We start from the raw sequence: 15,182 nt of genomic DNA, 5'->3' as shown, positions 1-15,182 counted from the left end.
TGGTTTTGACGTGAAAGCGTAACAGACAGACAGAGTTACTTTCGTATTTATAATATTAGTAGGGATGCTTATCAGTTGTCTTGTACTCATAATAGAAGTTGAATGCTTAGTTTGAGACTAGATGGTGTGGTTTGAAAGTTATGGAATATTATATTATTATTCCTGTTATAAATCATTATATAAATAACAACACTGTCAATAATATTATTGATCTGAATCCAGCTATATATTTACATTTAGCTATTTAATTGTCTGTTAGTGCATTTTAATTATTACAGCAGGTAACAGGCAGTTTTTTTTTAATATGTCCCTGACAACCTAAGTCAAACAATAGCTTTGAGTGTTATATTTAATGATTGAAAGGTATTAATTACATACCCTTGAGTTTATGTTGATGTCAAAGAGGATACTCTTTGCTACATTCTAAATACAAACAATGCTAATAACTAATGACAATAACCACATGAAGGATGGCAGCGCTTGCCATCCACACCACAGCGGCAGCCACCAGTAATATCACCTTTGCCTCCAGGGCCCCAACGCCGGCCTCGCGTGACCCAACATATCTCAGTTTTGCAAGCTGAGCACTTAACCCAGTCACAGCCCCATTTCTTCGTTATTATGGCACTACATTCAGGACACTCCAGAGCTTCGCCTTTTCTGATTAAAGAGTTCAGTAACGTTCTAGTTCCATCATCCGTCTCGTTAGTGTTCACACTTTTCATGTTAGTCTGTTTTAATTTTTCGCGATGTTGTTCACAGGTTTCGCCTGGGTGAATAGCCTGTAAAGATTTATTTAACCAATAAATTACTTAAAGCTATCTGGCGGCACGGTAGCGCCCCCGCCGAAGCGCTTCGTCGTTTTTTTGAACCCTCATAACTTGGGTTTGGATTATGCTAGATCAACAAAATTTTCTGGATATATTGCCAATAGCGGACTATTGAACATATAAAGTTTTAATTACATAGCTTTTATACCTTAGATTCTATTTATATCTAAAAAACGCTGATTTCGTCACTGACTCACTGATGTTCATCAAAATTCTTAGGTCCTAGAAAACTGAAATTTTGTATGTAAGCTAGTATTAGCATACAAACAACAACAAAATGATAAAACTTGTAACTTTCATCCCCAAACCCCTTAAAGTAGGGGATGGGAGTTTGTATGAGACCCGTAATTTTCAATTTTGACGCTAGAGGTCTAATCTGATCTAAAACTTGATATGTGCAAGAAATAAACCCCAAAAAGAAGAAAAAAAAAAGTTACAAACAACTTACAAAAAGAAATTATGGGATTTAATGTTGCCAAGACGAGCCCATATGACTCGCACTGTCAAAAAGTTCTTAGATCTCGTGTAGAGCCAAGCTTCTAACAATACATGCCGTAACTCTACAAGGCCTAACTTCACAAACTCTACACCTTAGTCAAAATATGTGGCTCAGCCATTTCGCTACATTCACTGTTCATTACTTTTAGTAACAATAGTTCTTGTAATAACGAACCGGCCTCCTTATGCCTGATGTGCGAGTCATATGGGCTCGTCTTGGCAACATTTTACATGAAAATGTTGGTGGGATAATATTTACTAGTGCCTAAGTAGTAAGTTCGATTCTCGTGTTTCTCAATACGCATTTTTTTCTAGTTTCAGTAGTTACTAGCTGCTGCCCGCTGGCCCGCTCGCTTAAGATCGAAAATGAACCCACGGGAGCCGGAATAAAAACAATCCTGTGTTAATCCTGGTTATAAATGGTGTAGGTACAAAGTTTCGTCTAAATACTTTTAATGGTTTTTGCGTGAAAGAAGAACAAATTTTCGCGCTTATAATTAGTAGGTTTTATGGGACACTCCGCGAAAATAATATTGGTTTAAATTTATGGAATTCATAATAATTATTGGATGATTACCTTGCATGGTACACAGTTGATGCATTTACAAACAGGGCAAGGAAAACGTCGAACACCGGGTTCGCAAAGGGCCCACCCTTTGCAATCACGAGTGCGACAGTGAAATGCATTCCGTGTGCCACTTTCTGCCGCAGCTAATCCTCGTGCTAACCAACGTTCATAATCCTGTGGAGTTACAAGAGCTCGGATTTCTCTTTCTTGAAGCATCCCTTTACATCCCATAGCCGGACATGGTACATTGGGTTCTTCACAATGACGCACAACATCAGCTAAGCACTCTTTACAGAAGATGTGTACGCATTCGCGCAATACCACACCTTGCCCTGGTGGATATTCTTCTATGCATATTCCACATTCAAAACTTTCCGCATTAGGAACGAGAGCTTGTTGCTCCAACTGAACTAATTCTGTATATACGTCACCGGTTTTGTTTTCTAAATTTTCTGTTTTATTCATCCCTGTCGCTGCGTTAATTTTGGATTGAGAAGCCGTATCAACTCTCGTTTCTACAAAAAAACATCAAAGTAAATCATGAATAAGTTCCTGTTTGAAAAATACGTTGGTCCTACTATCTAAGACGATCGAAAAACAATGTGTTCGACGTACCTACCTACCTGAATCTACTACACATAAGTAAAATGGTGCATTGAACCCGGGGCCAGCGAGTGATATAATAGGTGTGTTATCATCGACGCAAAGGGTTCGTCCGACAATCCATCGCTGCAAGTTGGTTGCTAACCCAAGTGTCGTCTCAGCTTCCCGTCGAAGGTCTTTCATCAATGCATGTCTGTTAATGCGTAAATGTACAGGTCCTCTTGTAGCCTCTCTGTCTTCAACCAATACAGCAATTCTGAAATGTAAATATGTATAGCTTAATGTACCTAACTTGTGATTTAACAATGATGAAGACTACTTCATTGAAGATTATCCATCATAAGAAGTGTAAAATACTTAGCCTAACTTACAAAAATGAGTACTTACGATATAATTTTTTTATCATTTCCATCTTTGTTTAAGGCTTGATCTTTTTGCAATAAATTTGAATTTCCTTCTTTTTGAACTGGCATATTAGCTGTTATCAACGCATTAGTTTTGTTGGAACTAGGACCGGCATCATTAGTTGTTACTTTCGGTGGCGCAGCTTCCGTTGCCGATTTAAGGTCGTTCACAGCTTTTTCGTTTTTTGGTTGTTTTCTGTCTTCTATTATTTTGACTATATTGTTAGCATTGCTAGATGTAGATGGTTGTGACAGTATTTGCGAAGAAAATGATAATACAGAACAAGACAAGCGTAACTGAGCTAGTTTAGCAGCAGCTTCAGCTGCTGCACGTTCATCTCCTTTAGCTATTGACTTCTCGAGTTGGTTAATAAGTTCCCTTCGTCTCGCATGTTGATTTTGTGTTTCTAAAATGTTCGGTGAATTCTGATCCTTCGTAAGTATAGGTAATTTTGATTGATTGCTATTGTTAAGTTTTGACCCTAAGGCATCTTTTACATCGTTTGTCACCGTTTGTAGTGAATTTTTACTCGTCGAAGGCGGTGTTTTTTCTTTTATTGTTTTCTTGGTATGTAGATTGTCGGCATTCTTTCTTTCTAGGTTGAGAATATTACTAATCAAAATATTATCGCGAGATGTCGAAGGAACCGCTAAAATTTCAGCAGATGTGGTATGAACTTCTGCCTTTTCTTTTGGTGTTTTGGGTACTTGACATATTTTATCGGATTCCTTATTTTTTGTTTCAAGTTGTGAATTATTTATTAACTGTAATGGCTCTGATACTGTGTTTTTAGGAATATACACTGGATTTAGCAAAGATGAAATTTTTAAAGGTGTGTGCAAAATGTTTTTGTCTTTTGACTTATGTTCTATAACTTTTTTTGGCCCACCCATAGGCACTTTAGAATCGTTGTGAACACTCTTGAGTTCTTGTACTTTATTAGTATTATCATTGTTTTTTGCAAGCTGGTCACCTATTGTCAAATTGTTATTCAAATTTTTCTTATAAGCTGAGATGACCTGTGATACCAAAACACTTTGCGGAGACACCAGATACGGTTTATTCGTTACTTTTACTTCTGGCGTAGAATTTATATTGGATGTCGATGGCTGAGAAATAAAAAATAATTTCTTTTCATCCTGCATCGTGGCTCCAACACGAAGAGTAGGAGTTTCTGTAGAATATGTAAGACTCCCATCGTTTTCTGGTATGTTTGCCTTTCGTTCTGACTTATTGTCATGTTTTGGTCGTTTCGGAAGCGAATCTTTCATTTCCTTTAACATTTCTTTCAGTTTTTGTTTTTCTTCGGATTCTTGTGGCACTAATTTAGAAGTATTTTTTTCCGTTTGCGTAGAACTGTTGGAAGCTTTGTATAATCCTGTTCTGCCATGGTTTGTTTTAGCTGATGACTGAATTTTGTGACCGGGTAAGCAGTAATGACATGTTTCTACTGTTGAGTCATATTTTCTTAAACAACGGATGCAGAACCACGAATCGCCTTGCTTTGTATGTTGAGAAAGTATATTTTCCAACGTAATATTATTATTTTGCTCGGAAGATTTTGATTTGCTACTTTCTATTATTTCAGCTGCCTGTTTATCTAACTCGCTTATACTAGGCAGTATTTTTACAGAAGCTGTATCTATTGCTGAATTTCTCTTCTTGCTGTCAAATATTTGTTTTAAAAAACTTCTTTCAGTTCTATGTTTCGTCTCTTTAGAAGTCGCTTCCTTTTTACAATATTTTTCTGATTTGCACCCCATGTTCACGTGATTGTTAGTCAACTTAGGATCGTCGCAGACTTTAGAATTCATTGGAGAGACGGTGACACTGACTTGACCGTCTTTAAGATTATCCTTATTCTTCTCTAAATGTTTCACCGGCGGTTGAGGAGCACGTCGTTTTCTAGTGCTGCGACGTGACAGAGATGTAGGCCCGGCAGATGTTTTCAAAGAGGCTGCTGGTATAGGCGGCAGAGGCGCGCGTCGTTTCCCAGGAACGTGCGCTAGTCGACGTTGGTAACACTCGCTTGTGGCACGCCTGTCCCGATCCCATCTAGAGCCAGGCTCCCCGTTGATTCTTCTTAATGGTGGCAAACTGAATGCGTCGTAGCTGTTCGTTATTTCACTCTTAAATAAACCGTATTTTCGGTGAAGTGTTATATCCCGATCGTGGTGACGTCGTAAATTTCTATCGTGAACTCTTCTCTTATACGAATCAGTAGGCGAACCTGGCGGTGCTACAACTATGGGCCCTGTTTTAGTTGTGAAGTGCGCCGGTGTCAGGAATGCAAAGCTTGCAACCGTGCGATCTGATCCAGCGCTAGAAAGACTCTCACTAGAGGCAGACCGCTCGTCGCGACGCAACCACGAGAATAACGTCCATATACCCGAAGACAATGGACGAGGGCGACCCTCCACCGCTGTGTCGTTGTTCATCACCCCTGAAAATTTATGCATACGTAATTAGCCCACAAAAAAAAATAGTAAATTAATACTTAAGATTTAGTGGTACAATTTTATTTTGATGTACTAAATTAGTCAATGATAACAGCTATGTAATAGACTAAGTAGTGAAATAAAAAACAATAGGAATATTTTGTCAAGGTAAGATCAAATACAGTTATTTATGCATGTGTCAAATAAAATATGCGTTATTAGTTGACAAACACTCACCAAAATAAGAGTTGCCGCACCTGTGTTATACATTTAAGATCGATCTCGTACGAACCCTTGAGTATAATCACTTAACTTGTCTCAAGCTTCATCCTCTTGATGTCACTGATCTAAAAACACACGATTTGACTTTATTTTAATCTTGGTAAGTCTCTACTAGTTATAAGACACGTAGGTAACCACAGATCCACAGGATAAAAAAATCTACTTACGTGATGAATCAAACGAGAGTAACAAATCTGTGTCTACTTCAAACTAGAACATATTAACCTCAATTTAACATTTTATGGAGCAAAAGCAGTCTAGACGATGTCCAGAGTAATCCGCCTTCCGGAATTATTTGTAAGGATTTTAAAAATCATTAGTTAATATACAAAAAGGGAGTATTTTTGTAGATGGAGTCCAAAGCTGGGTTATGGAGTGATTGGATAAACAATAGAGATCGCGCGCGGTTCGTGATTGTGAACAAAGCGAGGTCGTGCTCGGGCACTGACGATTAGTTGCGACTGCGCCGCGCTCCGCCCGCCCAGCTATATTTAGCGGAACTTCGCGACTCTGCTCTTGCTATTTTCATTTCATTCTAACTCTTAAGGAGCTCCGGCCCTCTTTATTAAACTTCCGATATTTTAGTGTAGGTCAGCAAAGCTTAGCCATAATCTTAACAATTCAATAATTGCCAACCGATAATAATATTAAATAATTTTGGTAATCATCTAGGCATGGTTATATTATTATGTATTACGTAGGCAGCTGTATAACGTACGCTGTGTTAAATATAGTAGATAAGTACTTATCTTTGTTTATGCAGAAACACATCAAATGCCTGTTAATATTCATGCACCTATATACAACTTCTCAGTCTATAAGTAGAGTAGTTTATAAAGATGTATAACGTTTTAACTGTATAAAGTTTCACTGTATCTGATTAACAAGAGAATGGAATGGATAAAGAGAGACAACTATTCGAACCAGCATTTGGTGCTTGGTGCACCACGGTCTCACGTTTGTTGACAAAAGACTATCAGTTGCCGTCTGGAAACCGAAAACGTATTTAGTGGATTATTGAATAAGTACGCCAAATACTTATTACATGTAATTATGTGTTGTCAGTAAGGAGGATGTCACAGGCTTCAATAATAGGCGGCAAAATAAACTGTACTACAGATACTTTATTTACTGGGCTTGTTCTTGAGGTGACGCTTTTGCCTTCGCAGTGTGATTTTCTACAGAGCTATGTATGACTAACAAGGATGCTGCCACTCGTGAAGTTAGTTCAGCTTGATTTAACTCGTGCGCCCACGGAACGCGACCCCATTGCAGCAACTACAAAAACAGATATGTTTATAATTTCTTATATTTTCGAAGTTGTTTTATTGTTTTCAAGGAGGAAATGTTACACTGCTGCTGTAAAATTAAGCGGAATCCGGATGGATACGGACCATGGATAGTTATCAGGAATCATAACTAAAGTTAAATCTATCAGTTGCAAATTCAATAAAATCTCGCGGTACCGAGTAGGTGCCTAGGTGATGCTCGTGACTTCTGATTTCCATACAAAAGGAAGACTTCTCATGAGACATAGTAAAAAGTATAATATTTAGTCCAGACATTTTAAACACGAAGTAGCAATAACCGTCGGGGTTAGTTAATTTGTAAACGGGTAACTGACCGAGGACGTTTTGAAGGCCATCCGAATTTAACAGAACTTAAAACATAGTAAGCAAAATAACGTTATAATAAGACACGGAAGGTGTAGTTACTATAAAGATGTTCGGCATCCAATAAGAAGCAATTGATTAAAGGGTTAATTACTCTGATCAAGTGACAGTGATTGGTTAGGTACCCCTGCCGTCCAACTTAAAAACAAAAGATCTCCTAAAAAAAAAGTCGTAATATAAAATTTGTATAGAAACATACCTGATATTCTTCTTCCAGGCGGGCCAATAGAACTGCTTCTTTTGGTTCTAAGAGTCGCTCAACACAGGCCAACATCAGAATAGGAGACTTGAGGGCATCCATGCCAAAGGACATCGCTGAATATGAATGAGTAATAATGTTTGTTTTTAAAATTCCATTTTATACTTAGTTAAATTATCGGGTGATAGTTGTGGTTAATATAGCGGGCTACAAACCGCTATTACTGTAGCCACTACTGCAGCTGTATTAACTAAAGCTTCAAGGTAGTAGATATTGATAAAACTGCTCAATTTACGGCAAAAAAGTCCGGAATAAAGAGGTTCCATAAGGAGTAAAACAGCATAAGCCGTGTGAGCAGGTATATCATGCGGGTTCAGACGGTGACTATTTGAATTGACCTTGCGTAACCTTATCAATTAATATCAAATTGCAAGTTGTATTGGGTAGTCAGTAGCGACCGCTTCGCACACCTCGTACTCGGTCATCAGCTAAAAGTATTCCGAGACGTTGTAAAACTTTCTTTACTGGTTTGAGAATCAGACAGTAATCGTATTCATACGACTTAAAATCCTAGGAACAATGAGATAAAAATAAATCGTTTGGTAGAACGAGGTACCTACATAGGGCGAAGCTAAAAAGTCGCAAAAATATCAAGTAGCAATAGTTGGTTTCGCGAGAAGCCCAGAACCAGCATTAATAATCACAATTACTTTCCGAGTTTCGCGTGGTGGGTTAATAATTGTTTGAAATAGTTAAGTCCGCGTATTTATTGGCATCGCCCGACTAGTTTTGCAAGTCGACTCGGATCCCACCTACCTCGTCTTTTCATGATTAAAGACTCAGGTTGGGTCCGAAACTATCTGTACGATTCCGGAAAAAACGCGTGAGCAAACCGTTTATATACATTTCTAAAATTGCAAAATAGTAATCTTTATTACTTTATTATATTATTTATAAACAATGTATTTTCTTACTTATTAAATTTACTCACCATTGAGTGCTGGAAAATCATACGACAAAAAATATCGGGCCAAAACTGCTCTAGTTTCTGCTGCAACAGGAGGTACATCCAATCCTTTGGATACCTCTTGAACTACATTAAATCTCTTTTGAAACCATTCTAATACAGGGCCCCATTTCTTTTCCTGTAGTAATCTTAATTCTTCTTGCTCCTAAAAGTTTTATTGTTCTCTTTTTAAATTTAATATTATACAAAGATTATCATATAGTGTTTGCTAATAAATTTATTTACCTGAGAAAAGTACAGGAGTGTGTCTGTTGCCAAGTACTCTAGGAAGTGTATTGTTATATCATGTTTGTTGAGTTTTCCAGGATTGTCTTGAGCTGTGCTACACAAAGCAGTCTAAAAAAAAGTATAAAATTATCCTTTACATTTAAAGTTTTAATTACAAATATCTTTTATAAAATTCTATCTGTGTGCTTTCAAATATGCTACTTTAGGAAAATAATTACTTGCAATGTTTGGTGATAAGCAAATTTCTAACAACTTTAAGCATAAATAAATTTTTTTAACTTCAATTCTACTAGTTAAACTATGAAAAATATTTTTTCACAAACCAAGTGCATAGTCGGTAATGTAATATGTTCTCTTTGCGCATCCCATTCAACAGCTATGGCACGAGCAAGAGGCTCACTGTTCACTGTTAGAGGCTTGCCAATTGGTGTCTTTAGACGACGATGATCCAGTGTCACTTCCCACTTGTTGTCGCTTTGGATAACACCAGTGCCCCTATAAAATCTCTTACGTGTTGCTAAAAGAAAGATAGTTTAGTTATCATACTTACAAAGCCAGATAATACATTATTGAGGTAAGTAGAGATCTATGTGAAAGACTAATGCCCACCAGACGCAGTCAGCTGTTATTAATGTTTTATACATTTATTGTAGGTATGAATTGATACAATTTTGATTTCATTTAAGAATTTAAGCTTTTAAACATATCAATTAACACTAAAAAAGGAAGTTAATGTATTTCTTAAGTAAAAACAAATCAGTATTAATCGTAACATACCATAATTTTGATATCTTGAACATCTAACACAAGTAGATTTTAAAAAACCCGTAACTTTTGTTGATAATCCTAACATTTTAAACATGATCGTTTAATGTGGTCTTTTTTCTTTTGGGTATTGATCAGCTTTCTTCTTACTTTTACATGGATCAGGAATAACAAGAAAGATTACAATAGAACAACTGTCACAGAGTGTCACACAGCTGTTGTTCAACACGAATAATAACTTATGGACCTAACCTAAATTTACTAAACGTCAAATTGAATTTTGTTGGACAATAACAATAACAAAAAAAATAATGGAAACAAGAAGTGTTATCGTTATTCATCTTATTATGTAGCACCAGGTCAAAACATTTTTATCTTAATTTGATAGTATTTGCTTTTACCTACAGCATTAACATGATTAGGTAAAAGCGCAACGCAGATCAAGGCTATGAGCTTGAATAAAAACAAATTAAACAAGATCCATTCATTATTCATATTTTTATACTGTTGTTTGTATTATCAGTATGTGATGATGGCATAATTATTAAAATTACATACTTAAGATTTAGTATTTTTTAATTTACCGCGCTTCTCTGCCAGTCCCCATTTTATACAGATAATAAAAAAATACTAAATTGAATTCATCCGATTTCTAATTTATCTGTGGTAGACATTAAACATATCCGCCATTGAAGTGTTGTCGTAATAGCGTACATAATATTGTGAAGTGCTTAAATTTTGTTATTCAAGTTAACAATATCTTGTTCCATTGAAAATATTGTGAATGATTATTTATTGTTGTTTAGTGACCATGTCTTCTATGGATATTGATCTCTAAGTGTAACGTTGGTGTTTTAAACTAGATTTTTGTGGGACAACAAGTGAAGTGACGCGATCTCCTTGTATTAGGACAAAACAAGCTATAAATAATTTTTTACCGTACAGCAATTTGGTAAATCTATTTTTTCTTCTTATTTGTGATGTTCCCGCATTCCATCAGCGCGGAAGAAGAACTGAAGACGAAACTGATTCCGAGTGTAAACCTACTACACTCCAAGAGAAAAGGAATATTCATACACCCTTCTGCTATGTACAGAAATAGTGTCCCGTGTTACACAAATATAAGGGCACCGTTTGTTTTGATTAATTTGAGAGGGTAAACGGCTTGAGGAAATAAAGTAGAGAAAATGAAACTATTAGAGAGTGGCCGTTTAGAGGCACTGAGCAGAGCTCTCTCGATCTTGAATGGAGATAGTGCCGTACAGGGTCGTGTGGAGAGCTACAGCTGCAAGATGGCTGGGAATGAGAAATCTTTCTACAAGAGATTCACAGCCACAGGGGAAACAACGCTAGAAGCGTTGTCACCACCAGAAAGTGTTATGTACAGGTACTGCTGCCGATTATCCTACTAGACCACTGGCAAATTGAATATTAGTACTTATATGAAACTGGTTTTTTTTTTCAGCCGAAGCCTGTCAGGTGATGAAGATGGGGTCTTGTGTGACACCATATCTCGGAAAACTCTGTTTTACTTAATTGCCACTCTAAATGCTGCTTTCCCAGACTATGATTTTTCAATGGCCAAGGTATAAAACTAAGTTAACTTTATTAGTAACAATTAAAAAAATATTACTTTCTTAAAATGTTTGTTAAGTGTTTACCAAAATGAGAGAGACATAATATAGAGCTGATTTATATTTTTATGTTATACAGAGCAGTGAATTTAGTGCAGAACCATCATTGAGTTGGGTGCAAGGTGCTGTGGATGCTTCTCTATCTGCAGTAGGTGGTGCTCTGTGGAGGCAGCTGCGTCCTGCCCTGTGGACTGCTGTTGATGAGGAGGTGGTGTTACCTGAGTGCCGCATATACAGCTACAACCCTGACTTGGCCAGTGACCCCTTTGGAGAACCTGGCTGTCTATGGGCAATTAATTACTTTTTTTACAACATGAGGTTGAAGCGGATTGTCTTTTTCACATGTAGAGCTATGAGGTAAAGATTTGCATTATTTTTACACCCATTTATATACTAAACAAAGTAAAAGTATTTTACATCCAAAATATATGTAGAATAATGGTGTTATTAATATTAATTAACAACTACTGATGATGTTCATTTTGATTAGTCATTGACACTCCAATGTCTTTTACAAGTAAGCATTGTTTTTGTTTTGTGTTATTAAGTGAATAATGATAACATCTTTTGTTTTTTATTTTATATCTGTATGCTCATATTTCAATTTGTTTTACAGTCCCGTGTGTGCTGTTGACTCTGGTGTTGATTTTGCTATGGATGAAGATGATGAATACAACTGATGAAATTGAATGATGAGAAACATGATTTAGTCATCTAAGAACTTAGAAGATTTAGGCTTGTCAATAAACACCTAGCAAGTCTAATAACATTGCACTTAATAGAACTAAGTTGCAACTGTAAAAAAAGCACTTATTATTTCACTATATCAATTCTTTTTGTAATCTTTATAAGTTGCCTAATATTTTTAATTCTAACAAATAGTATTCGTATTTTTTTTTCTTAGATTTTCTTTTAATAATATAGTTAAGTTACTAACTATATCCCCTATAAATGCTATATTGGTGGTCTCATAATAATTTGATAGCGTCGGATAAATATTTCTTATAATTTTACGTCATTGTTTGAATTTAGAAACTTTTTTATCAACATCATTTATCAATTATCGTAAATACCTAAGTTATTTAGTTTTCACAATTACTCATCACAGGATCATTTGGAATCATATCAAATAATAAAATATCTTATTATTTAATTTTACTTCTAACTTTAGTGTGTTTACAAACCATAATTTAAGATATCGATTATATAATTAAAATTATTTTAGATAATTCAAATGATCCATGCAAACCGTAAAGTTTGTAATCGCGTCTCTAAAGATGTTATAAATAGTTTTAATATTTAGATAAATATTTATAGCTAAATATATGTTAATTCTGAATCAAAATACCCACGGATGACTCAAACTAGTAAGATCGAACTGCACCCTGATAAATATTGTAATATGAAAAATAGTGAGATAACAGTTAGGGTAAGATGCACGACATTCATAACTATGAATAGCAAACACGAACTTTAAGGCTTTGTTATAAAACATTGTTAAGGTTTTAGTGCAGTCTACTCACATTTGAAAAAAACGAAGAGTGTCTGTTGTACTTGTATGTCTGTGTACAATTTTACAATCTATACACGCCATTAATTGACACGCATTCCCTACACAATAACACACTGCCTATCAAAATTATTTAAATGTTGTATTTAATAAAAAGTATTATATATTGTTAGTGTAATTCAGCATCTAGTTAATTTTGTTATGGTTCTATTTGTGTATTTCATGTGGTGCTTTTAGTTAGATCTGATAGGACTATTCCTAAAACGCCTATTCATAACCGTCTTTTAGTTTACCCATTAGTAGGATTAGGTATTTAACGTATAAACCTGGTATGAAGAACTTAGAAGACAAATAACATTTTAAGACGGAAAAATATCTCCATTGATTATATTTATATAATTTATTTTTCTCCCGTAAGTTTCTTGACTTAAATAGACGTTTTTGTCTACCAGTATTGCCTTTATGTACTATTACAATCCACATATTTTCCTGTTACTGTGGTGCTGCCATGAAGCGAAAACATAATATCATTTGGATGTTGTTATAGATTCTTGTAAATGATATTCGCATCATATGGTGTTTCGTGGCATCCCAAATGGTCGTTACTTCAGCGTGCTATTTTAGAACCGGAACAAATTAATTGTCAATTAGCCCATCTCTTTACGTGTTTTCTCTATTTACATAATGCCTACTTTACCTAGGACATGTTTATTTACATAGTATGTATATTAAAACATTTTATTAGCTATCTTGTTACGCGTATAGTTTAACTAGTAAATGATGGTTAAAGATGATGTTTGTATTTTTTTTATTTAGTTTTTTTCCTTTTACCTTGATCCTACTCCTATCATCCTCGTGCAACTTTTCTTGTAACATTAAAGTCTATAAGGCCGGGTTTCTATTGAAGCGGAGCGGGGTGGAGAGGAGTTTACCGGTGCACGAATTGACCAATCACTGTGCTCAAAATCTCCGCTCCGCTTCAATGGAAATAGCACGAGCGGGGTTGAGCAGAGATGAGCGGAGGACAACGAGCATTGGGCTGCAGATCGGTGGTCAGTGGAGCGGCGCTGTGCGGAGGACAGCGGGGAGGTGCTGTGCAGAGGACAGCGGGGCGGTACGTTATCTTCGTCTTCAAGTAGAGAAAGATATCAAACATTGTTTCTTTTTTTTTCATTTTGCACGACAACATGACGTATGTTCTATCTGGGAGAATGTCACTTTTTTGCGCTTAAAACCGCATGAATATTTTTGATTAAATCCTAGCGTAGATATTACAGCGGTAGCTCTTTTTCCTTAAATATATATTTCCGTGGGATGAGCAACGAACTGCATCACTCTGTTTATTTTAAAATTTTGATTTTGCTATGAACGCAATGATAAAAATCTGCATGGGCGTAATCAGCCATGGGGCAGCAGTCAACCTATCCATCCCCCTCCCGCGGTATTTTTTATTGTTCTGGCAGAACCTATTTAGCACTTTTACAGAATTATTTTTTGATTTGGCGATCCTCGTTCTGTGCACGCTTAAGGCTAGACAAGAAAAAGAACAAGCGCAGTTTTTACGCTGGGATAAAATCGCATTTCCGAAATCCGCCACTTACATCTCCTTTCCATTGTTACTTAAACGCCTTATAGCCGGTCGGAGCCAGGGTGGGGCGAGCGCCCCAACTTGCCTCAGTGTGACTACGCCCTTGCTGCAGAGTAACTACTTTATGACAAAGAGTATGTATTAACACATCGGCATTAGGTCTCATTTACGGGAAGCGGGGCGTCGCGCGGCGCGTTGGACGTTTTTTTCTGTTTACGGTGGAGCGGCGCATCGCACGCGTAAACACAAATGTACAGCAACATACGACGTTGTTTATAGAGAAGCGAGGCGGGAAGAGTGGCGGTAGTCGCCGCTGTGCCCGCGGCGGGCAACGCGGAGGGTAATATCCCATGTAACGAAAAGCGAGATAATAAGTAAAAAGTATGTTGACCCGACCTCTTGTTGATATTCTCTGAAAATTGGAATTTTCCGAACATCCATAAAGACATAAATTCTAAAAGTCATATTCTCGGCTTCGGAATCGTTCGTAGACCACCCAGCAATAGGGATGATGACAATTTTTTTGTGCAGTGTCGGTCTTGTAGTTATTTGTATAATAATGGATACGTATTTAATTTGTCCCGCAAACATAAATTGACCTAATTACAGTGAAACTTACGCGTGACGTCACGATTGAGTATAAATTTTACTCTATCGTTACGTCACAAGCCCCCTCTCCTAAACTTTAAAGCAGTTAAACTTTGTCAAGTTTAGTTTTTCTGAAAAAGGAAAAAATACGTGTCTATACGTGTCTTTTCAATTATCTAACTGAGGGACTAATGAGATTTTTTCTTTTTATACCCAGTCAATTCAATGTACAGTTTTCACTTTTCTTTCAGTTTTCATTTTATTATATGTATAGATTGCCGCCGCGGGCTCCGCCGCAAAGAACGCTCCATTTCAAACAAACGCATCAAAAATCGCTTCTCCGTAA

General features: G+C 36.5%; 3 protein-coding genes across 4 annotated transcripts; 1 reads left to right on the top strand and 2 right to left on the bottom strand.

Moving 5' to 3' along the window:
• Positions 1-170: 170 nt before the first annotated feature.
• On the bottom strand, positions 171-6,634 carry LOC113493288. 2 transcript variants are annotated; one of them, XM_026871198.1, is made up of 6 exons: positions 5,792-6,634; positions 5,580-5,708; positions 2,887-5,347; positions 2,520-2,755; positions 1,906-2,411; positions 171-782 (listed from the first exon to the last, which is right to left on the bottom strand). In XM_026871198.1, the coding sequence occupies exons 3-6, from the start codon at positions 5,340-5,342 to the stop codon at positions 447-449; spliced, it is 3,534 nt and encodes a 1,177-aa protein (XP_026726999.1). In that variant the 5' UTR covers positions 5,343-5,347; positions 5,580-5,708; positions 5,792-6,634; the 3' UTR covers positions 171-446. The 2 variants fall into 2 exon arrangements, with proteins under 2 accessions (XP_026726999.1, XP_026726998.1); XM_026871197.1 differs by having other exon boundaries at positions 5,580-5,689.
• Positions 6,635-6,728: 94 nt separating this feature from the next.
• On the bottom strand, positions 6,729-9,765 carry LOC113493295 (ATP synthase mitochondrial F1 complex assembly factor 2). Its single transcript, XM_026871213.1, has 6 exons — positions 9,529-9,765; positions 9,075-9,268; positions 8,749-8,859; positions 8,488-8,668; positions 7,497-7,612; positions 6,729-6,902 (listed from the first exon to the last, which is right to left on the bottom strand). Exons 1-6 carry the CDS (start codon positions 9,611-9,613, stop codon positions 6,753-6,755), a joined length of 837 nt encoding a protein of 278 aa, XP_026727014.1. The 5' UTR covers positions 9,614-9,765; the 3' UTR covers positions 6,729-6,752.
• A 416-nt stretch (positions 9,766-10,181) lies between these two features.
• On the top strand, positions 10,182-13,454 carry LOC113493296 (repressor of RNA polymerase III transcription MAF1 homolog). Its single transcript, XM_026871214.1, has 4 exons — positions 10,182-10,903; positions 10,982-11,102; positions 11,230-11,507; positions 11,767-13,454. Exons 1-4 carry the CDS (start codon positions 10,704-10,706, stop codon positions 11,828-11,830), a joined length of 663 nt encoding a protein of 220 aa, XP_026727015.1. The 5' UTR covers positions 10,182-10,703; the 3' UTR covers positions 11,831-13,454.
• Positions 13,455-15,182: the final 1,728 nt, after the last annotated feature.

The sequence above is a fragment of the Trichoplusia ni genome, chromosome 4 (assembly GCF_003590095.1).
Source record: "Trichoplusia ni isolate ovarian cell line Hi5 chromosome 4, tn1, whole genome shotgun sequence".
NCBI classification, from domain to species: domain Eukaryota; kingdom Metazoa; phylum Arthropoda; class Insecta; order Lepidoptera; family Noctuidae; genus Trichoplusia; species Trichoplusia ni.
Note: the sequence above shows the minus strand (reverse complement) of the source record. Positions and strands in the feature narration are given on the sequence as shown.